Source organism: Varanus komodoensis, unplaced genomic scaffold (assembly GCF_004798865.1).
Source record: "Varanus komodoensis strain SLA01 unplaced genomic scaffold, ASM479886v1 scaffold44_3, whole genome shotgun sequence".
NCBI lineage: Eukaryota > Metazoa > Chordata > Lepidosauria > Squamata > Varanidae > Varanus > Varanus komodoensis.
Window position 1 is genome coordinate 3,940,627 of NW_025336010.1, and position 17,622 is coordinate 3,958,248.

General features: G+C 55.8%; 1 protein-coding gene across 1 annotated transcript; it reads right to left on the bottom strand.

Moving 5' to 3' along the window:
* Positions 1 to 3,919: 3,919 nt before the first annotated feature.
* Positions 3,920 to 17,017, bottom strand: SLC35E4 (solute carrier family 35 member E4). Its single transcript, XM_044444333.1, has 3 exons — positions 16,990 to 17,017; positions 13,092 to 14,479; positions 3,920 to 8,017 (listed from the first exon to the last, which is right to left on the bottom strand). Exons 2-3 carry the CDS (start codon positions 13,726 to 13,728, stop codon positions 7,596 to 7,598), a joined length of 1,059 nt encoding a protein of 352 aa, XP_044300268.1. The 5' UTR covers positions 13,729 to 14,479; positions 16,990 to 17,017; the 3' UTR covers positions 3,920 to 7,595.
* Between the last annotated feature and the right edge of the window lie 605 nt (positions 17,018 to 17,622).

Sequence of the window (17,622 nt, forward strand, 5' to 3'; positions counted from 1 at the left end):
AAAAGGGGGCTGAACCGGAACCCGTCAGTTCTTCTGCCTTCGCCGAAGGTCGCTTTGTGCCTCCCCCCGCGTCACGTGACGCAACCCAGACTCCGAGCAAGCAGCTCGTCCCACCTGAGCTCCGCGTAATCTCCTGGGGTCACCAAGCGCCCGGAGCACCTGGGGCTGGGAAGAAGCTCGAGGAAGTCCAGTACCCCCGACACCTTCTGCTTGGTCCGTGCTTTAGAAAGCAGCCTGGCACGAATGCAACACGTGAGGCTTTTCCTGGCCCGGAGGAGACGCCCCCAGGAACTGGGGCACCTGCTGAAAACCTTCTCATTTTCCCAGGCATTTTGCTTTATTCAGTTCCTGTTTTAGATCTGATACTGAATTTTAAATGCAAGAGAAAGGGGGCATAGTGTAGTAATAGTAACAGCAACAAACCACGCTCGGTTGGTTGCTATTATTAATTTCACACTGTTGTTTCAAATGTGTATCTTTACCATCTTGTATTTTATGCTTTTAACAGTCACAAACTATGCAGGGCTTTGATTTCTGCGATGTACACAAATGCAATAAATGAGTAAAAAATCTTTCTCTTTTCTGTAGTCTATTCCTTTTAAGAAAACAATAAAAATATTTTAAAAATAAGTTGTTGAGTCTAATCTGCACTTTCCAGACAGCTGTTAAAGGCACAGGAGCCCTGACTGAAAAAATGCAAACAGTTTACATATTTAAAATATTCTCTAGGAAGCTTTTTGGGCTGAAGTTCCTAAGCCTGAAGTTCCCTATTACAAAAGTAGTAGGAACAATCCAAAATATGTAGTGAGTTAATGTCTTCATAATCCACCATCATCCATCAAGGTCCACATTCGACAAGAACTCTTCATTGGGCCAGGTGGTTCCAAAAGCAGGATAGTGGTTCAGAAAAGGGAGTGCCGGCCCTTCTGAATGCAAATCCCAATTCCGGAGCTGCAACTTTCCCTCAGCTGCCTCTGACCAGTATTTGGGGCTGGCAGCACAGTGCCCTGGGGTTCCCAGGGCCCCCTGAGCATCACATGGGGACAGAGGTACAGAGGCGAAGATCACCTCTGCTTCTCCAGCCCTGCAGAAGACTTTTGTACCTGCTCATGAGGAGGACAGGCTGAGACCCCACCAGGAGGGAAGGCTGAAGGGCACAAGGTCCCAACAGAGCATCATCCCTCCCCTCCCCTCCCCTCCCCTCCCACTCAGAATGCACCCCAGCCCCGCTCCAGGGCCATTCCCCTGATCCTTTCCACCCTTAGCAGTGCTGGAACAGGCTGGCAGCTGCGGGCCTTTTTCCTGTCTTTAATTGCAGAGCCTTGCTCTCTTAACTTCCTTGCATCCATCTGCTGTTAAAAGCATGACAGCCAAAATAAGAGGTGGCAGCTTGAATGCCTGTGACTGAGCAAAGTGTTTTGGTGTGTTTACAGGAATAAACGCATCTCTTTCCCACTAACTATCATGGAACAGTAGAGTTGGAAGGAGGCAGAAGGCCATCAGGTCCACCGCCCTGCTCAGTGCAGGACTCCAGGTTGAACCATCCTCTCAGAGGCATCTTCAATGCCTCCAGTATGGAAGAGCCCACCGCCTCCCTAGGTTATGGGTTTCATTGTCAAATATAATATTAAAATTCCAGTACAATGACAAGCTGTAGCCATAAACAGCTAAAATAATTTCCATGCTAAGGAACACTTGAGGCCTGTTATGCATAGAAAAGATTCAGCCAAGGCTAGAAAATGTGGCTGGTTTTTCCCCCTAAAATCTGTTGCTGCTGCTGCTGTTTCTGGCCATTTGTGATGCAATTTATGGCATTCTTTTAGATTTTTCTTTGAATGGCTGCTTTGGGGGGCCTTGCCCAGAAAAAGCGAGGGCTGCAGTGAAGAGGGCAGAGAACTCTGGGCTGAGGCAGTGGTGTTTATTCACGATGCCGCTTTTCCTCCCACCAGAAACCGGGGGCTTCTTTTGGTGTGTGAGGGAGAAATATGGCAGACTGATGCAGCTTTCTGCAGCTCTGGGAATGCCACATTTACAGACCTTTTTTCTTCTTTTGGGGTCCTGGTGCCTTTACCAACTGATGATAGACATCCAAAAAGTACAGCATTTCCTGACCTGAACATGCAAAGATCGGGACAGAAGGCTTTTCCTGTGAATTTTCTGCTACATTATAGTATTAGAGGCCTAGGGGGCCCTGCCTGGCTGGGGAAAGAGGGAAACCCTAGAACACAATGTTCCTGGTACACGGAAAAGCCCTGTTCTAACAGCTACTTCATGCCAGGGGAGCGTAATCTTGTTAATCCAAACTCAGGGGGAGGAGGTAGGGTAAGCTCCAAGCAAGCTTGCTTTCCTTCCCAGTCTTCTTTCTGGGAACAGAAAGATGCTGATCTGACTGTATGGAAACCCTCATCAATTCAAGAAGCCTGTAATTATCCAGGGAATGGCAGGAGAACCTTCTGGAATGTTCCCATTTCACATTGGGGTGCAGCAATGAAAGAACTGGGCTTCAGCCTGGAAAATCTGAGTTCACCACTAATACAGACACACCCTGTGACTTTGAACAAGTCCCTAGTTCTCTGCCTCCGTTAGCTCAAATATGTAGTCAGGTCCTCTCATCACAAGCTCCTAAGCAAGCTCTAAAAGACAATGAAAGTTCTTCCTCATCCCCTCACCATGTTGAACTACAACTGCCATCATTCCCAGACCTTGGCAACAGTGGCTGAGGATGATGAGTGTTGTATTCCAGCACATCGGGAGGGAACAAAGATCCCTGCCTTGGAAGAAATTGCATAGCAGAGATGGGTGCTCATGTGCAGATATGTCTCTACCCGCTGTGGCTGCTGCCAGTTGCCAGCTGATCCCTTCAAAGGCGTTCCAACTGCTTCTGTGCCATAAGATGAAACTGTTTAACAGCACATGGCCATCTACTAACATCCGCAGCTCAAGAAGTATTTCAACAGCACAGGAGTAGTGCCTGTAAAAATGGGTGCGTCTCTTTATAGCCTGCAACTATTTTGGGATTGCAGGGGGTCCAAAGGGAGGGGCTGACGCAGGCAGTCCATTTTGCAGCATCCCAAGCACAAGCCCGGCTTGCCTATCAATTTCATGGGAAAAAAACCATAATAATTTGTACATGCCAGGCTGCTGTCAAAGACAGGAGTAGGACCAGAGAAAATGGGCCCGCCACCCCAGGCCAAAGTCCTTCGCTTCTCCCAACACAGACCTACAAAGGGTGCACCGAAACCAAAGCAAGGCCAGTGGGCGCCACCTGTGCTTTTAATACGGCATTCGAAGCTGCTTGTGGCGGCTTGGTGGCTCACTGAAGGCATGTCCTGGAGCAGCAGGATTTTTGCAGGGGAAAACTCGGCTGGCTGCGCGGAACGCCGGGACGTGTGGGGATCATTTCTGTCTCAAAACGCCCAAGATTGCATTCTGGGGGACCTTTTGTTTTTGCACCTTCTTTTGGACAGGCCAGCAGTGTGATGCCTGCCAATATATATTTTTAGTTTTAATAAAGGGGGGGAAAGCCACTGGTCTCTATTAGGGCCATTTGATGTTACTGAATTCCACATGATGTCTGGAATAAATGGTTTTCCTCTGTACGTGGGATGGCCCGGACTTGACTTTGCTCCGGGCTGTGGGGAACCCTTGCAGGCTCGCGGTTGCCGTAGCAACAGGCTGTGCTGGGCTGGGCAGGAAGAGCGAGGCCGGCCATGCCAGCTTTCTGGGGCAAAAACCTCTGGGAATCATCCTGCACCCTGCGGGAAGGCAGTCTGCTCTCCTGAAATGCTGGCTCCTTTTCCCACTCACCCTTCTGTCTTCTGCCGCCGAGGGGAGGCGGGGGCGGCAGCCCTCCCTGCGTCATTCCTCCCTCAGCTCCCTTCCTCTCCCCCTCAGGTCGCTCAAGGACGCCACACGCACATACAACAAAAATAGAGCTTTATTCGAAGGGCAGACGCAATCCGAGAGGCCAGCCGGCTCCGTTGTGCTCCTGTGACGAGAGGGTGTGCCGGGCTTCGGCCACTGCGGCTGGCATCTCGTTGCAAATGGCGCGGCCGTACCGTCTGCAAACCCGACCGACAGTCCTGGATGGCAGGGGCCACAGGTCCTGTGACTGCAAGGACTGGGCATGGCTGGAAGAAAGGAGGCCTGCTGGATGCAGGATGCATGCGATCCTGAAGAAGGCTAGCCCTGGGCATCCGGAAACACGCCAACCCTCCCACGCTGGGATGCGGAGCACTCTGCCAGCTCAGTTTCCCTTCTGAGCCACGACTGTGATCACTTTCAGAAAGTTGTTGCTGCCACACCTCTCCTTCAAGGGGCACAGGATGGCACACATGATTCTCTGCCACCTCTATCCTCACAACAACCCTGTGGGGTAGGCAGGCTGAAAGAGAGGGTTGGTTTGGGTGTAACAGTCCCAGATTCACAAAGCGTTGTTCATGAAGCCAGGCCCACATGTTCTCTCCCTCCCCTCCTGGCTTCAGTGTTTCCGCCCTAGCAAAAGTAAACCATGATTGTTCTCTATATTTGAAGCAGAAAACTGCGGCTTGATGTCTGACCACTAACCAGGAACTGAAACCGTGGTTTAACAAAGCCATGCTCGTTGCGTCCTGCAGGTTCCGCGTGGCCAGTCCCAGTGGTCCTTGTGGCTGTGCGGGGGTTTCACCTCAGACCCCCCTCATCCTAGCAACCTGAGATGGGAAACGTCGTGCTTGGTGTGGGAGCTGCTACCTGGGGCCCCGGTCCCCACTCTGCCTGGACATGTGTGGATGCTCAAGGAAAGGGAGGCGAATTCCCAGGCAGGCGCTGCCTCCTTCCGTGGTACGCCACGGAGTCCAGAAGCCACAGCAGCACCCAGGTGCCGCCCGCCAGTGCTTCGCACCCTCCCCAGGGCCAGTTGGAAGTTTCTGGCAAATCTCAACCCGTTACCCAGCAGTGCCGGGGCAGCTCCCTCGGCCACCGCACTCGAGGGGGCCTGGTGGGTGAAGGGAGCAAAAGCATCTGACCCTTCGGCTCATTTGGATACTGCGGTGCGGTGCCTCGTCTTTTAGCGAGGTCCCTCCATGCTCTGCATCGCTACCCCCAAAAGTGCGCAATTCGGATGTCTGCCTCAGGCGTACGTCTAGGGCCATCCAAAGCTGTCCCATAAGCGCTGGCTTTATACTGGCAAAGTCACCCATCGATTTACCTCCAACATGGGTTTGTCCGGTGGTCCATAATTCCAAACCATTCTGGCTAAACCAGGCTGGTTCAGGATTAGACAGAAAAAGTCCTATAATGCATTGTAATAATAATTATTAATATTAACAATTATTGAATAATTATCAATATGTTAACAATTATTGAATAATTATCAATATGTTAACAATTATTGAATAATTATTATCATTTTGATAATATTGAATAACAACAATTAACATTTTATTAACAAGTAAATAGCAATAATTATTATTCCCAGCATTCTTGACCTAGCTGTGGTCACTGCAAGACTTCATTCCTGTCTGAACCTGCACCCTCAGCCATTAAGTTTTTTATGCCCAAGTCCAAAACTGCTTGCATTGCAGAGTTCCACCTGTCACACAAGTGCCGGCTTGGCCTGCTGAAATCCCAAGAAGCGCCAACACTGAAGGTCAAGTAACCGCTCCTGCGATGGCAGTCATGAACCCTTGCAAGAGCAGCGTCATGTGTGAACCCAACCAGTGAGCACCGTGAAGGGGGAAACGGGGACCTCCTTTGGCAGGAGTGTTGGAGAGCCCCCCAGCCCCCCCCCCCGCAGATAAATCGCACTGTGGAGTCCCATTTCAGAGATGCAAGACCGAACGGCCCCTCCCCTGAAGAAGACTTCTCCCTGCATGTAGAAAACTAGCAGTGTTGCTTAGCGGGGGGGGGGGGGGAATTCACACGCACCGCCTCACCCCGCAGGCTGCCACGGCGTGGGTCATGGGATCCTGCGCTGCGATTCTGTGGGCGTGTGAAGATTGGCCTAGGCCCCCAAATCCCCGCAGACTCTCCAAAGGACAATACTGGCCATGGTGACCCACCACCGTGGGCTTTCTGAATGCCTTTTATGAAGGATGGCAGTAAACTACCCCGTGGGAAGTGTACTTGGGAATGGATCCCCGCAGGGCTGAAACACGATTCCCGCCACCCGCCAAAAGCAAAGTGCGAAGGAGCAGCCAAAGGCAGGTGCTTTCCGCACCATTTCCACTGCAGGAAAATAATACCGAGTGTGGGGAGCTTCTGCACAGGGCTTTCTCTCCACAGTCTCCCTGCCTCTTTCAAAGGGGCTCTGAAAGTCAGTCTCCCACGTGATTCCCGGCACCTCGCACCCTTCTTCTTCCTGCAGGAAATCCATTAAGGAAGGAAAGACAGAAGGGCTGCGGGGGCCCGCCAGTGGCCTGGTGCCAGGACCCATCCCACGGAAGTGCCCCGTGCCCGCACGCCCACACACACACTCAGGCCAAAGCAAATACTTTCCGGGGCTGCTGCGCTCTGCCCAGCAGAGTGAGGCAATATAGCCTTCCCAACAGGTTACCCTGCACCACTCGCCAAAGGATGCTGGCGACCGAGTGTACATACAACCGCAGCCCCCGCACACACGCTCACACTCGCACCCTAATTCACTCCATCCAGCAGAGAGCAGTCGTGGAAAAGAGACGTACATCCCATTGCACAATATTCACCCACTCACTGACAGTCATGAATAGAAATGACCCCCCCACTTCCTGAGGGGGGAGCCCTTCCTCCACCAGAGCATGCCCCCTGCTGCAGCTGCCCCAGGGGCCAAGTGCAGTGCCCTGGGACCAGACAGACTGGGTGCTGGTGCTCCCGTGGGGCCACAGGGACTCTGCACCACTCCTGTTCATGGGCAGTAGCCCCATGAGGCCTTCACAGCAGCTGAGGGGCTTGCAGAGGTCAGAAGTACAATACAGCCCCCCCCCAAGTTATTTCAGAGAAGAAGACACCTGTGGCCCCAGGGGCCTCCCAAATCCAAGGGGCCCTTAAGCCACAGACAGCAAACAGATGGGATTCAGCCACCAGAAGAACCCTCAGCCAAGACGTCGCGTGTGCCTCAAAAGCCTCCTCATACATTTCCAGGATCCAAAATTGCTTGCCAAATATCCAGCCCTTCACTGAGGAGCTCGAGCAGCTGGTGCCAAAGGGAGCTGCGGGGGCAGCCTTCCCGCCTGGGACTCGCCCCCTGGGCTGGGCTGGGCAGGATGGGAGACGCAAGCCACACACCCGAGAGCCCAGGCCGGGAAAGGCAGTGCCAGGCGCCACCCTGGCCCCCCCGGCTCTCTCCTCAGAGGCTGCCTGACCGAGTCATCTTCTGGCTGGCAGGCGTTTTTTCAAAGACCGGGGAGGAATTCGAACAGGCAGCCTCCCAGACGCTTCCGGCGGCCCCAGACTGCCTGCAGCAGCTCTTGCCCGCTGCATGGCATGGCTCGGACAGCCGGGGGGCGATCATCTGGGACACAGGGGCCTTAAGAGGCGTCTCCCCGTGGCCGGCTGCGGCCACCCTTCCTCCCAGAAGGGGGCTGTTTTCCCGTGGCCAGAGGCGACGCCCCCCGCACGGTGCCAGCCAATCCCAGGCCTCACTCCTCCTTGGCCCGCCCGGCCCGCAAGTGCCAGCAGGTGGCCACGCGGTGGCAGTGATGGTAGAGGAAGACCCCCGAGAGCGTGAGGACGATCCCCGCGTAGCCGAGCCAGGTCATGCGGCTCCCGAAGAGCAGGTGGGAGAGCAGCAGGTTGCCCACGACGTTGAAGTTCCCCAGCACGTGGATGGTGAGGGCGGACGTCAGCGAGATGACGGAGAAGCTGGCCAGGTTGTACAGCACGGAGCCGAGGCAGCTCAGCAGGACGCAGGCCCAGAGGCCGCCGCCGTAGGCCAGGGTGCCGTCCCAGGCGGGGCCGACCTCCAGCGCCAGGGCCGCCACGAAGAGGATGCAGAAGCTGGGCAGGGAGGTGAGGCGCAGCAGGGTCAGCGAGTCCAGGTGCTCCTCCTGCAGCAGGACACCTGTGGAGAGAGGCGGGCGTCAGGCAGAGCCGGCCACAGCCTGGCACCCTCAGGGGTGGCGGGGGGAACACTGCACAAGGGGCTCGAGTGCTTTCGGGCCGTTCGCACACATGCGGGGCAGCTCCCGCTCCCCTCCGGAGCCAGTGGGGCGGAGGGTGCAAGGGCTGCGCTGGGATCCGGGTTCTGGCAAACCTCACTGGGAGACTCCTCAGACCCTCAGCCTGACCCACCTCACTGGCTTCTTGGTGTGGGGATACAGGCAAGGTGGCGAAGCTTGTAAGTGGTCTCGGGTTCCTTGCATGGGGAAGAAAGGCGGGATAGAAACGTAATATCCTCAGAGGGGTGTGAGGAAGAGACAGCGAGGAGGAGGATTGTGTGACCACCTTGTGTTCCATGAAGGAAGAAAGGCAGGATGCAGATACAATGAAAATACACACTAGGCCTCACTGGATAACGCCCCTCACTCTCAGGCTTTTGTTCAGAGCCGGCAGGAGATGAGTGAGAATCAGGGGCCCCAGGCCCCAGCAGAGAATCTCTCGCCCATCCTTAATCCCAGCATTAAAAGGGATGGTACTGGCCACAGCAGGGCCGTTCTCCCTGGGGAGTGGGATTCTGAGCTGAAGGAAGCCCAGCTCACCCTGCGCAACAGCCTCAAACCATCCTCAGGAATCGCCCCCTCTTTCTCAGGCCACTGTGAGGACATCCTGTAGCCTGTGTGTCTATCAGTATTAGCACCCTGCAGACAAGCTCCCAGCACAGGACAGGATGGGGCCATGTTGCGGAAGCTTGCGTTCGGCAAGGACCAGTGTGAATGAGAGAAGAACAAATGGAGAATAATGAACATCGTAATTCCTGCAGAGAAAAGGCTAGGCACAAAACATTTTCTCTGAAAGATCTGAGCACGGTTTTCGCTCCCCAGCCTGTGGACATCTTGCACCCTTCCTGCCCAAAGCAGGGCCTGCTGTCCAAAGTGCAGGGCAGATAAGGAACTCCCTCACTCTGTGAGCTTCTCTCTCCCCCCCGCCCCCCCCCCACACACGCAGGAAATTCTTTATCTCCTTAGAAACACAGAATAAGATTGGGATGCAGTAGGAATGTTTGCTGCCCAAGCAACACTGAGCTAAAAGCTTGGGCTTGCTCTATATTTTCTGCAGAATAAACTTTCCTTCGCTTCCTAAGAGTGAGAGAGAGAGACAGAGAGAGAATGCACACATGCACAAAAACAGGGTTTCTTCTCTCTGGCACTGCGGCTTAAAACCCAGCAAAAAAATCCTGAACCTTTTGGCGATTTCCTGGCATTTTGCTGCACTTTCCCCTTTCTCAAAGATTGACCCTCACCCCACCACCCGGCAAGAGCTCATTACTGGCAACACCAGCTTTAAGCTACGCTCTCAACACTTTCTGCCTTTGATCCTGCCCTGCCACAGAGCTCCCCCCACCCGTACCGCCCAATGAATTTGGCCCTTGGGCTGAAACAGGCACCTCCCCCCCCCCCCCCCCGCTGCACTGTGAGCGCTGCCCTGAGAACTATGTTGCTGGAGAGCAGAATCGATGTCTTCAAAGCAGAGGCAGAAAGTGCCTCACCACTCCGTGTCTGCTGGGCACCATCAGGACCGGCTTCCTGGTGCTCCTGCCGGAAACCTGCTTTCCCGCTAACAGTGGGACTTGCAAAGCCCGCAAAACATGGACATCCTTCCTGTCCTTGTAGAGGGGCTGAAGGCATGGCTGCTGATCTCAGCTGCTGCAGACTGGTCCCCAGCTGCCAGAGCTGATATGGCCAGCAGGGCTGATTCACAGGAAAACCTCATGAGGTCTAGCACACGAGCAAGCACTTGAGAAACATCAGCATCACTGGTGACTGGCAGCACCCTCAATGTCACCCAAACCTTTTCTATGCAGAGCAGTAACCAGAGCTGAGCCTTTGGGAGAGGTGCAGACAAGGTTTGGATGGTTCGACATGGGGGCAGGCAGGATGGAGCGGGGCAAAGCAGCCCTGTTCACTGGGGTTCTCCATCAGCAGCCCTGGGGACCCTACGCCCTCACCTTGCGATTGTGTGAATGGCAAGCATAGCAGGGGGCAGAACAGATGGGGGCTGCTAGAGCAAAGGGCTGAAGCTCCTTCCACCCCCAGGCCCAGCCTGGATTGCCTTCCCCATTTTTTTAAAAGATAGACACTTGCCTGAAAAAGGGGGTGGAGAGCACGGCCCTCAGACCAAGTCCACCAGAGATGCTCCTTTTGGACACATCAAAAGTCACCCCAGTTCATTGCTGTGAAGGAACTACCTTGCTCATCTGGCTGGTCTCTGGCACATCCCTCCTTTGGCTGGGGGTCTTGGGCAGCGTATGGGCAAAATATCAGGCGCCATTCAGCTTCCCATGTGCTCGCTGAAGCGGCCGCTGCTGCGTCAGGCCACAAGGGCAGGGCTGCATGACGGAAGCCTCTTGAAAGGGCAGGAGGATGCCTTGCGCAGGGAAAGCCAGCAACTCAGGGGCAAGTGTTTCTGTGTTCCGTGAATTGTTTCTACGCAGCAAATGCTTTGTGTGAAGAGGTGCATTCAGCCAGGGGAGCTCCCCAGAGCAGTCTGAAGCTGCAGAGGTTTAGTACCTCAAAGAGAATGAGGCCCTTCCACTCTGACATTACCCTGGCCATTATGTCATTAATGGTTGCAATGAACCTTCTCGGCCTTTGTCTGTGTAAATAAAGAAATGATTTTTAAAAACAGGGTGTTGGTTTCTACAAGATATAAATAAAGTGATCACAAAGCCTCCGGCTCTTCACTCCAAAATCATTTGTAATTCTTTGAACATTTTGGTGGAAAGAATGAGGAAGTAGCCATTAGACTGGGGTTGCCCTGCACTGGAGGAGACCAGCCCAGATAGAAATGATTAAAGCCGCTTTCTCCAGCAGGGGGCCCTCCAGATGTTTGGACTGGGACTTGCAGGCTGACACATCTGGAGGGCACCAGATCGGGGAGGCTGTCTTAGTGCTTCACTGCAGCTTTGGCTTCTGCCTTCACCGGCCAGGAAAACAGAGCAACCAGAACGCTCCCTGAAATCCAGGAAAAGAGGATGCTCCCGGGCAGATGTGGCAGCCCCCACAAACATGTGACGGACATAAAGGTACCCAGCGCTGGCCCTTGGGGGTCACAGTCCCTCTGGCACAGTGCCCATTCATTTTGACGGAGCACAAACACACTGCGGCTCCCTAAAGGAAGCTGGAAAGAAAGTGGAGCAGCCGGCTGGATTTTCTGCCTCAGACCCCGCAGTGTCCCGAGGTCAGCCCAGGAAGGATGGGATGCCCGGGGCTGAGTCACAGCCGGGGTGTGTACACGCAGCCAGACCGCTGCAGCCCAGCCGAGAAGCCGCCAGACCAGGAGGCACCCAGCAGGCGTGGCGCCCCCCAGGGTGGGGGCAAACCCTCTCTGCACCCAGCCCTATAGCCCCCGCTGGCCTCCTCCGTGAGCTGGGCCAAACAGAAGCCCATGGACACTTGTGGGCTCCCAGCCGTGCAACCGGCGAGCCAAAGGGCCGCTGCAGGACTCAGCAGGGGGAGCGCCAGGCACCGTCCCGGGCAGCCGACCTTCTTCCCCACTGGGCACCAGAAGAGGGGCATGGCCTGCCCAGTGTGTGGGGCTCAATTCCTGGCAAGCACCCCGAATGCTGGGAACCCCCGGCAAGCACTTGGACTCCAGGCCACTCCCAAGAGACCCAGAACCCAGGGGGCCGAGCCTGGGGAATCCGACCAGCTCCTGCCCCCAGGCAGACTCCCGGCCCACCGGCCCCACCGCTTCGGCCCTCCCGAGGGCACGGCATGGGACATCGGCGCAGCGCTGAGGTGCATGCCCTTCCCGCCAGCTGTCAGCGTGTGCACGTGCGTGCGGGCAGAGGGAGCGCAGGGATCCCTGGCGGCCCTCGGAATCCAGACGTCCAATGCTCAGAAAGCCTCCGCCGAGGTCAGCCGCCGTGCTGTCCCGCCACACTGCTCCTGCCCAGCACTGCCCGCTCCGCTGGAGCACCTGGAGGGCAGCGGTCAGGGCACCTCCAGGCAAGGCCTCTCGCCAAGCGGCCTCGTAGCGGTTGGGGACTTGTTGCCACGGCCACGTGTGGAAGATGCGGCACGCTGGGGCGGCAGCGAAACCCTACAAGAAGCCCCTCAAAGAAGCCCAAGGAAGCCAAGTAGTCCCTGAGGCTACGGGAGGTACTGCGACACCGTCACAGTCCAGATGCAGCTGGCAGAAGTTGCTCCTGCCAGTGCAATGGATCGGAGCAGCATTCCTACATGCAGGAGCAGCGTCCTCCTCCGCCTGCCTGCCTGCCTGCCATACATGCACACGCACGCACGCACGCATGCACGCACGCACACAGAGTTTCTGCAAAGGTTCACACACACATCCCAACCCACTTGGCTAGGCTAGAGGGACACGGGCAGAGCGAGGCCTAACAGCACGAGCCTGTGCAGAGCAACCATGTAAAGGGATTCCCTACTCCGAAGTGCAGAGGACTGCAGTCTGCCGTTCACATCTTCACCGGAGGGTTTGGTATCCTGTCACACAGCAAGAGCTGCAGGTTCTTGTTGAACTCCCCCACCTTGCTCCCCCCCCTGCAAATCAGGCCCTTCCAAGACAGAAGTTGAGCTCCAGTTAAAACATTTCTCACTGAAAGTCTCCAGGCAAAGGTCAAGCATCCCAACAGCAAAATGCTGTTTCTTGTATGTGCAATATTTTCTTATCTTCTATTCAACACTTAAAATTTTAGCATACACATGGAATAAACAAGTCCAACTGGGTTCAAAAATTGGAACTGGCAAAACACAGCACAACTGCATTTCTGTTCTGGGAAGAGCACTTCATGCAAAATAGGAGTGATTATGCAGATAAGCTTAATTTACACTGGGGATCGAGCCTCACCCTGCACCTCTAGAAACCCTGTTCCCCAGATGAATTATTCATCTACATACTTTTAGCCTTATCTGTGCAGTCATAAGGACTAGGAACTTGGCTTTTCAAACAATCATTTGACACATCCCATGCCCCCTTTGAATCACAGCAGACATGCAGCCCTGAGGACAACTTACTTTGCTGTATGGACTTCAGTCCGCGGAGGAAGGTGGCAGCGAAGAGGAAGCAGCAGCCGGCCTGGTCAAAGTGCACCTCCCCGATGATGCTCAGGGAGGCCCCCAGGCAGATGGGCCCCATCGCCACGTACTGCAGCGGGTGGTGGCACTTCCCCAGCAGCACCTTGGAGAGGGTCAGGGTGAACAGCGGCGTGGTGGTGTAGACCATCTGTGCAAAGTCCAGCTGGACATAGTTGAGCCCCAGGTTCCCAAACGCCACGCTGGCACAGAAGGTCACGCTCAGCAGGAAGACCCTCACCTTGGCTTCAGGGCTGAGGGCAGGCTGCCTGGTCCCCGCCACCCAGAGCTGGGCCAGGGGGTTGCCCACCAGCACAGCGGTCAGCATGTGCAGGGACGAGAGCAGCACCGGGTACCGGAAGTTGTGGGTGGCGAAGATCCACTTGTTCAGGCTGGACATGGTGGTGCCGGTGGCCAGCCAGACGAAGACGGTGGCCATGAGCGGCAGAGCGCGCAGGGACGGGGCAGGCGGCCTTGGCCCCCTGCCTTGGCCGGGACCCAGTTTGCAAGGAGAGGGTGGCCACCCTCCGTCGGCAGAGTTCATCCCTGCGTCATCTCTCCCTGGGGAGGGCAGGCACATGGAGGACGGCAGCCCGGCACAGTGCAGGAGGTCCCTTTGCAGGACGCCTGGAGAGGATCGCCTTCAGTCTCCCCGCCAGGCCAAGGCACTCGCTGAGCCTGCTCTCGCCTGGCAGAGCCGGGCCCACAGGAATGCTTCAGTCCTCTGGTGGAGTCCGCCCCGTCTCCTTTCCAACTGGCACTCCCAGTGACTCACCGGAATCGGATTTCCAGCTGCAGCCAGCCTCCCGGGCGATCCGTGTGGCGCTCTGTGGATTTTCCCCCAGGGAGCCTGGAACTGATGGAGGAGAAACCGCAGGGCGTTTAGAAGCTGGAAAGCACCTTCCCCTTCAGTTGAAAGCACAAGACAATCTCAGCTCCTCCGTATCAGCTCTGGCAGGAAGGCATGGATCCACTCGTCTGCGAAACACGCGGGCCGGCCCGCATCACTGAATCTTGCGCTTTGGGTCCTGGCCTGCCCTCCGACACGCTGACCGGCTCCAGGAGACACTGCGCTGGGCCTGCTGCCGGCTGCCTCTTCCCGTGAATGGCCATGTGCAGACGGGATTCGGCGAGAACCAGCGGAAACTCTGATGGTTTGCCGGGGGACAGGATGCTCCTCCCTCTGCGTATCCAGGGAGTGCTCTGACAGCAACACAACATCAACAACCGATCATGTGCCCGCGTCCTTAAAGTGAACACGGCCAGGCATCTGAAGGGCTGCATGGAGTGGAGTCATCCCGGCTCATCCCCAGGGGATTACGGAGGGCTGGCTGCAAGGGGAAAAAGAAACAGCAGTCACAGCACAGCCCACAAACGGTCGGTCGCCGTGGAGACACGGAGAGGTGAATCAGCATCCCTGACGAACTGCAGGCAAGAGACGCCCGGGGTGAAAAAGGGCTGGGAAGAGCTTCTCCTGGGCTGGCCCTCAGCTGGGCGCCTGCTCTCAGGGGCGGCTCAACCCAGGGCGGCCCAGACGGGGAGAAATGCTGCTCCTCCGGTGCAGAGAGCATCCCCTTGGCTGCCGAGTGCCAGAGAATCCTCACACGGTGAACAGAAGGGCCCCCAGAGCTGGGGGTGGCATTTCCGCCGACCGGTCCGAGCTCCAGCACCTTGTTGGTCAGACCTTCAGCAAGAAGACAGAGCTGTTCAGTAAAAGATGCCAGTGGGTGGGTGTCCCCTGATGGGAAGTGGATTCCAGAAGGTGGATCTCCTGGGGAGGGAGAATCTTTGGGCTGCAAGAATGGAAAAGTGGGAATCTGTCTGCCAGCCACAGAGCCCAAAACCTTATGGCTGATTCATGCCGCGCCATCAATGCTTACGGGGTTGATTTCCTCAGGCAGAGAGATGGAAGCAAAAGCCACTTTCCATCCTGTTCGCTTCCACCTGAGTTGCTGAGAAAACCATCCTTTTAAATCAGGGGTGGGCAACCCGCAGCCCACCTCTGCCCCCAGCGTGGCCCAACCAGTCCCCAGAAGCCCCAGCTTCCATAGCCACACTGACCAGTGGGGCTGCGGATGGGAAGATGCTGTGACCACACCAGGACGACATCAGATTTTAGCATCTCCCCCACAACCATCAGTGCCCCAGGGGAGGGCTCAGCACAGGAACGGCTTCTGTGTGTCCCCAGAGATTCCATCCAGGGCTCCCTGTCTCTGCCCGCAGAGGTGTGCACATGTGTGTCTGCCGTGTGCGCATGTGCATCTACAGCCCCTGCCTGGCACACAATGCCACCTGCAGCCCTTGGGACCAGAAAAGGGGCCCACCCTCGAGTGCTTGCAGAGGGAGGGCATCCAGGAAGCTGCACCCCAAAACAGAACGTGTGCGCCTCACGCACAGCTCAAAGTTCTGCTGTTACCTTTTAAATCCCCAAAGCGCTTGAGACCCAGGTGTGTTTAGGCCACCTCCTCCTGCATGGATTCGCTCAGGGAACAGAAGCAGCCACAAAGGCCTTTCTCCAGAGGTGCCCCACTTGCAAAACTCTCTGATCAGGTGACTCGCCTGCTGCTACGCCCAAGTTCTCTGCAAGAACTTGTGAAGACCATTTAATTGTCTAGGCCTTCCAAGGGTGCTTGATGGGCATACAGCAACCCTGCATCACGACACAACACCAGCCTGCTTCTTCCACACGCGACAAAAGCAAACGCTATTTCCAAATGTTAAGTGTATCTCCATCTTGGCCATCTTCCTCAGCCGAGGGGCCTTCACACGGGCCAAACTGCAACTGCCTTCATCCTCAGCCAAGATTGGTAAAGCAGAGAAAAGCACGGGGGGGGGGGGGGGCAGCCTTCTCCCCAGTGCACTAGTTTGCTACATGCGGGGAGATTTCGCCCCACTGGCATACGGTCAACCCCACTCCCATAAAGCAGCAAGCAGCTTTAAAGCAGAAACAAATGCATATGTACTCAGAAGTAAATTCCACTGTGTTCAATGGGCTTACTCCTGGGTAAGTGTGTTCAGGGTTCTAGCTATCTTCCTATGCATGTTTGCTCACAAGACTATTCCACTAAATGCAACAGGGCCAGAAAAGTCAACACTCAGGTTTACCACTTTAGCCACGCTGGGCAGGGCACGGTGGTTGGGCTGGGCTGAAGAAACAGGCTTTTAAACCCCACTTTGCCATGGAGCTCATGAGGTGACTTTGAGCCAGCCACAGGCTAGGTTCACAAGTACTGCATCGCTGTGCTGGCGTGAGCAGGCGAGTGCAGCCATTGTGTGGTTGTGCTTACGTTTTCCCAGAATCCAAAACAACCCATGAGTGTCACCTTTCTGGGTTGTTGTTCTGATGTGTGAAGTCAGCACTCTGGCTTGTGTAGGGTTCAGCAACCCAAGGTTTTAACCTGTCCACAGACTTAAACCCAGAATTCTGGATTCACACCTCACAACAACTAAAGGCTGTTTTGTGGCCCAGGAAGAACAGGGAAGCAGGTGGGAGGCAGCACACGAGCTCGCACTCGTGACAGTCCATGGGTTGTTAACCCTGGGTTATTTGATCAGGAGCGCAAGCCCTTGGCTCTCAGCCAGGACACCTCACAGGGTTGCTCAGAGGGCAACACGGAGGAAGGGGGGGGGGGCTCACGGGCCACGCTTCCTTGAGGAAAGGGAGGGGGGTATCCACGCAGCGCATCAGTCCCTCATTCAAACGGGCAACCCACATGCTGGCCCTCGCGAGGACTCGTGTCACGTCTGAAATCGCCCCCCTTTCTTCCCCCGCGAGGACAGGCCAGGCCAGGCCGGTCTGCAGACCTGCGAGCGAGGCTGCGGCGCTCAAGGTGACCCCTACCTTCCCCGGAGTCGCTGGGCGACGCTCCGTCGCAGGCGGGGGCAGCCCGCGGCGCCGCGCCGGTTCCGCGCAGGAGGGCGAGCATGGCGCGGCGGTGCCCTCGCGGCGGCGCGCCGGGCCCTGGAGCGCGCGGGAGGCGCCCGGCATGCGGGGAGCAGAGCCGCCGGCGCCCNAGTCTGGCCTTCAGTTGGCCAAAGTTGGCCCTCTTGAAGTCCCAGCTTCTAGTGCTCGACCTGCTGCACGTCCCCAGTCCCCTGATCCGAAAGCAAAGGATGGAGTGATCACTCGCATCCAGAGCTCCCCTAATCTGTACTTCATCTATCAGCTCCTCCCTATTGGTCAAGACCAAGTCAAGGATGTTTCCCCCCCTCGTCACCTCTCGGACCCTCTGTGTGAAAAACCCTCCCTCTATAGCTTCTAGGAAGCGATGTGGAGCCATTCTTTCCTTTTTAACATACCTGTTCTCATTCCATCTAGCTGTACTTGACATCAAGTCATTTTTAACTTGGGCTTCAAAGAAAATCTGAAGGCACTATTCTTGATTTTGGTGTCTTTGATGTGAAGCTCATTGTTTACAGGGCCACCCACTCTGTTTAGGACCCTGAGGCTTTGTACCTTGTACAGAGCTAGTAT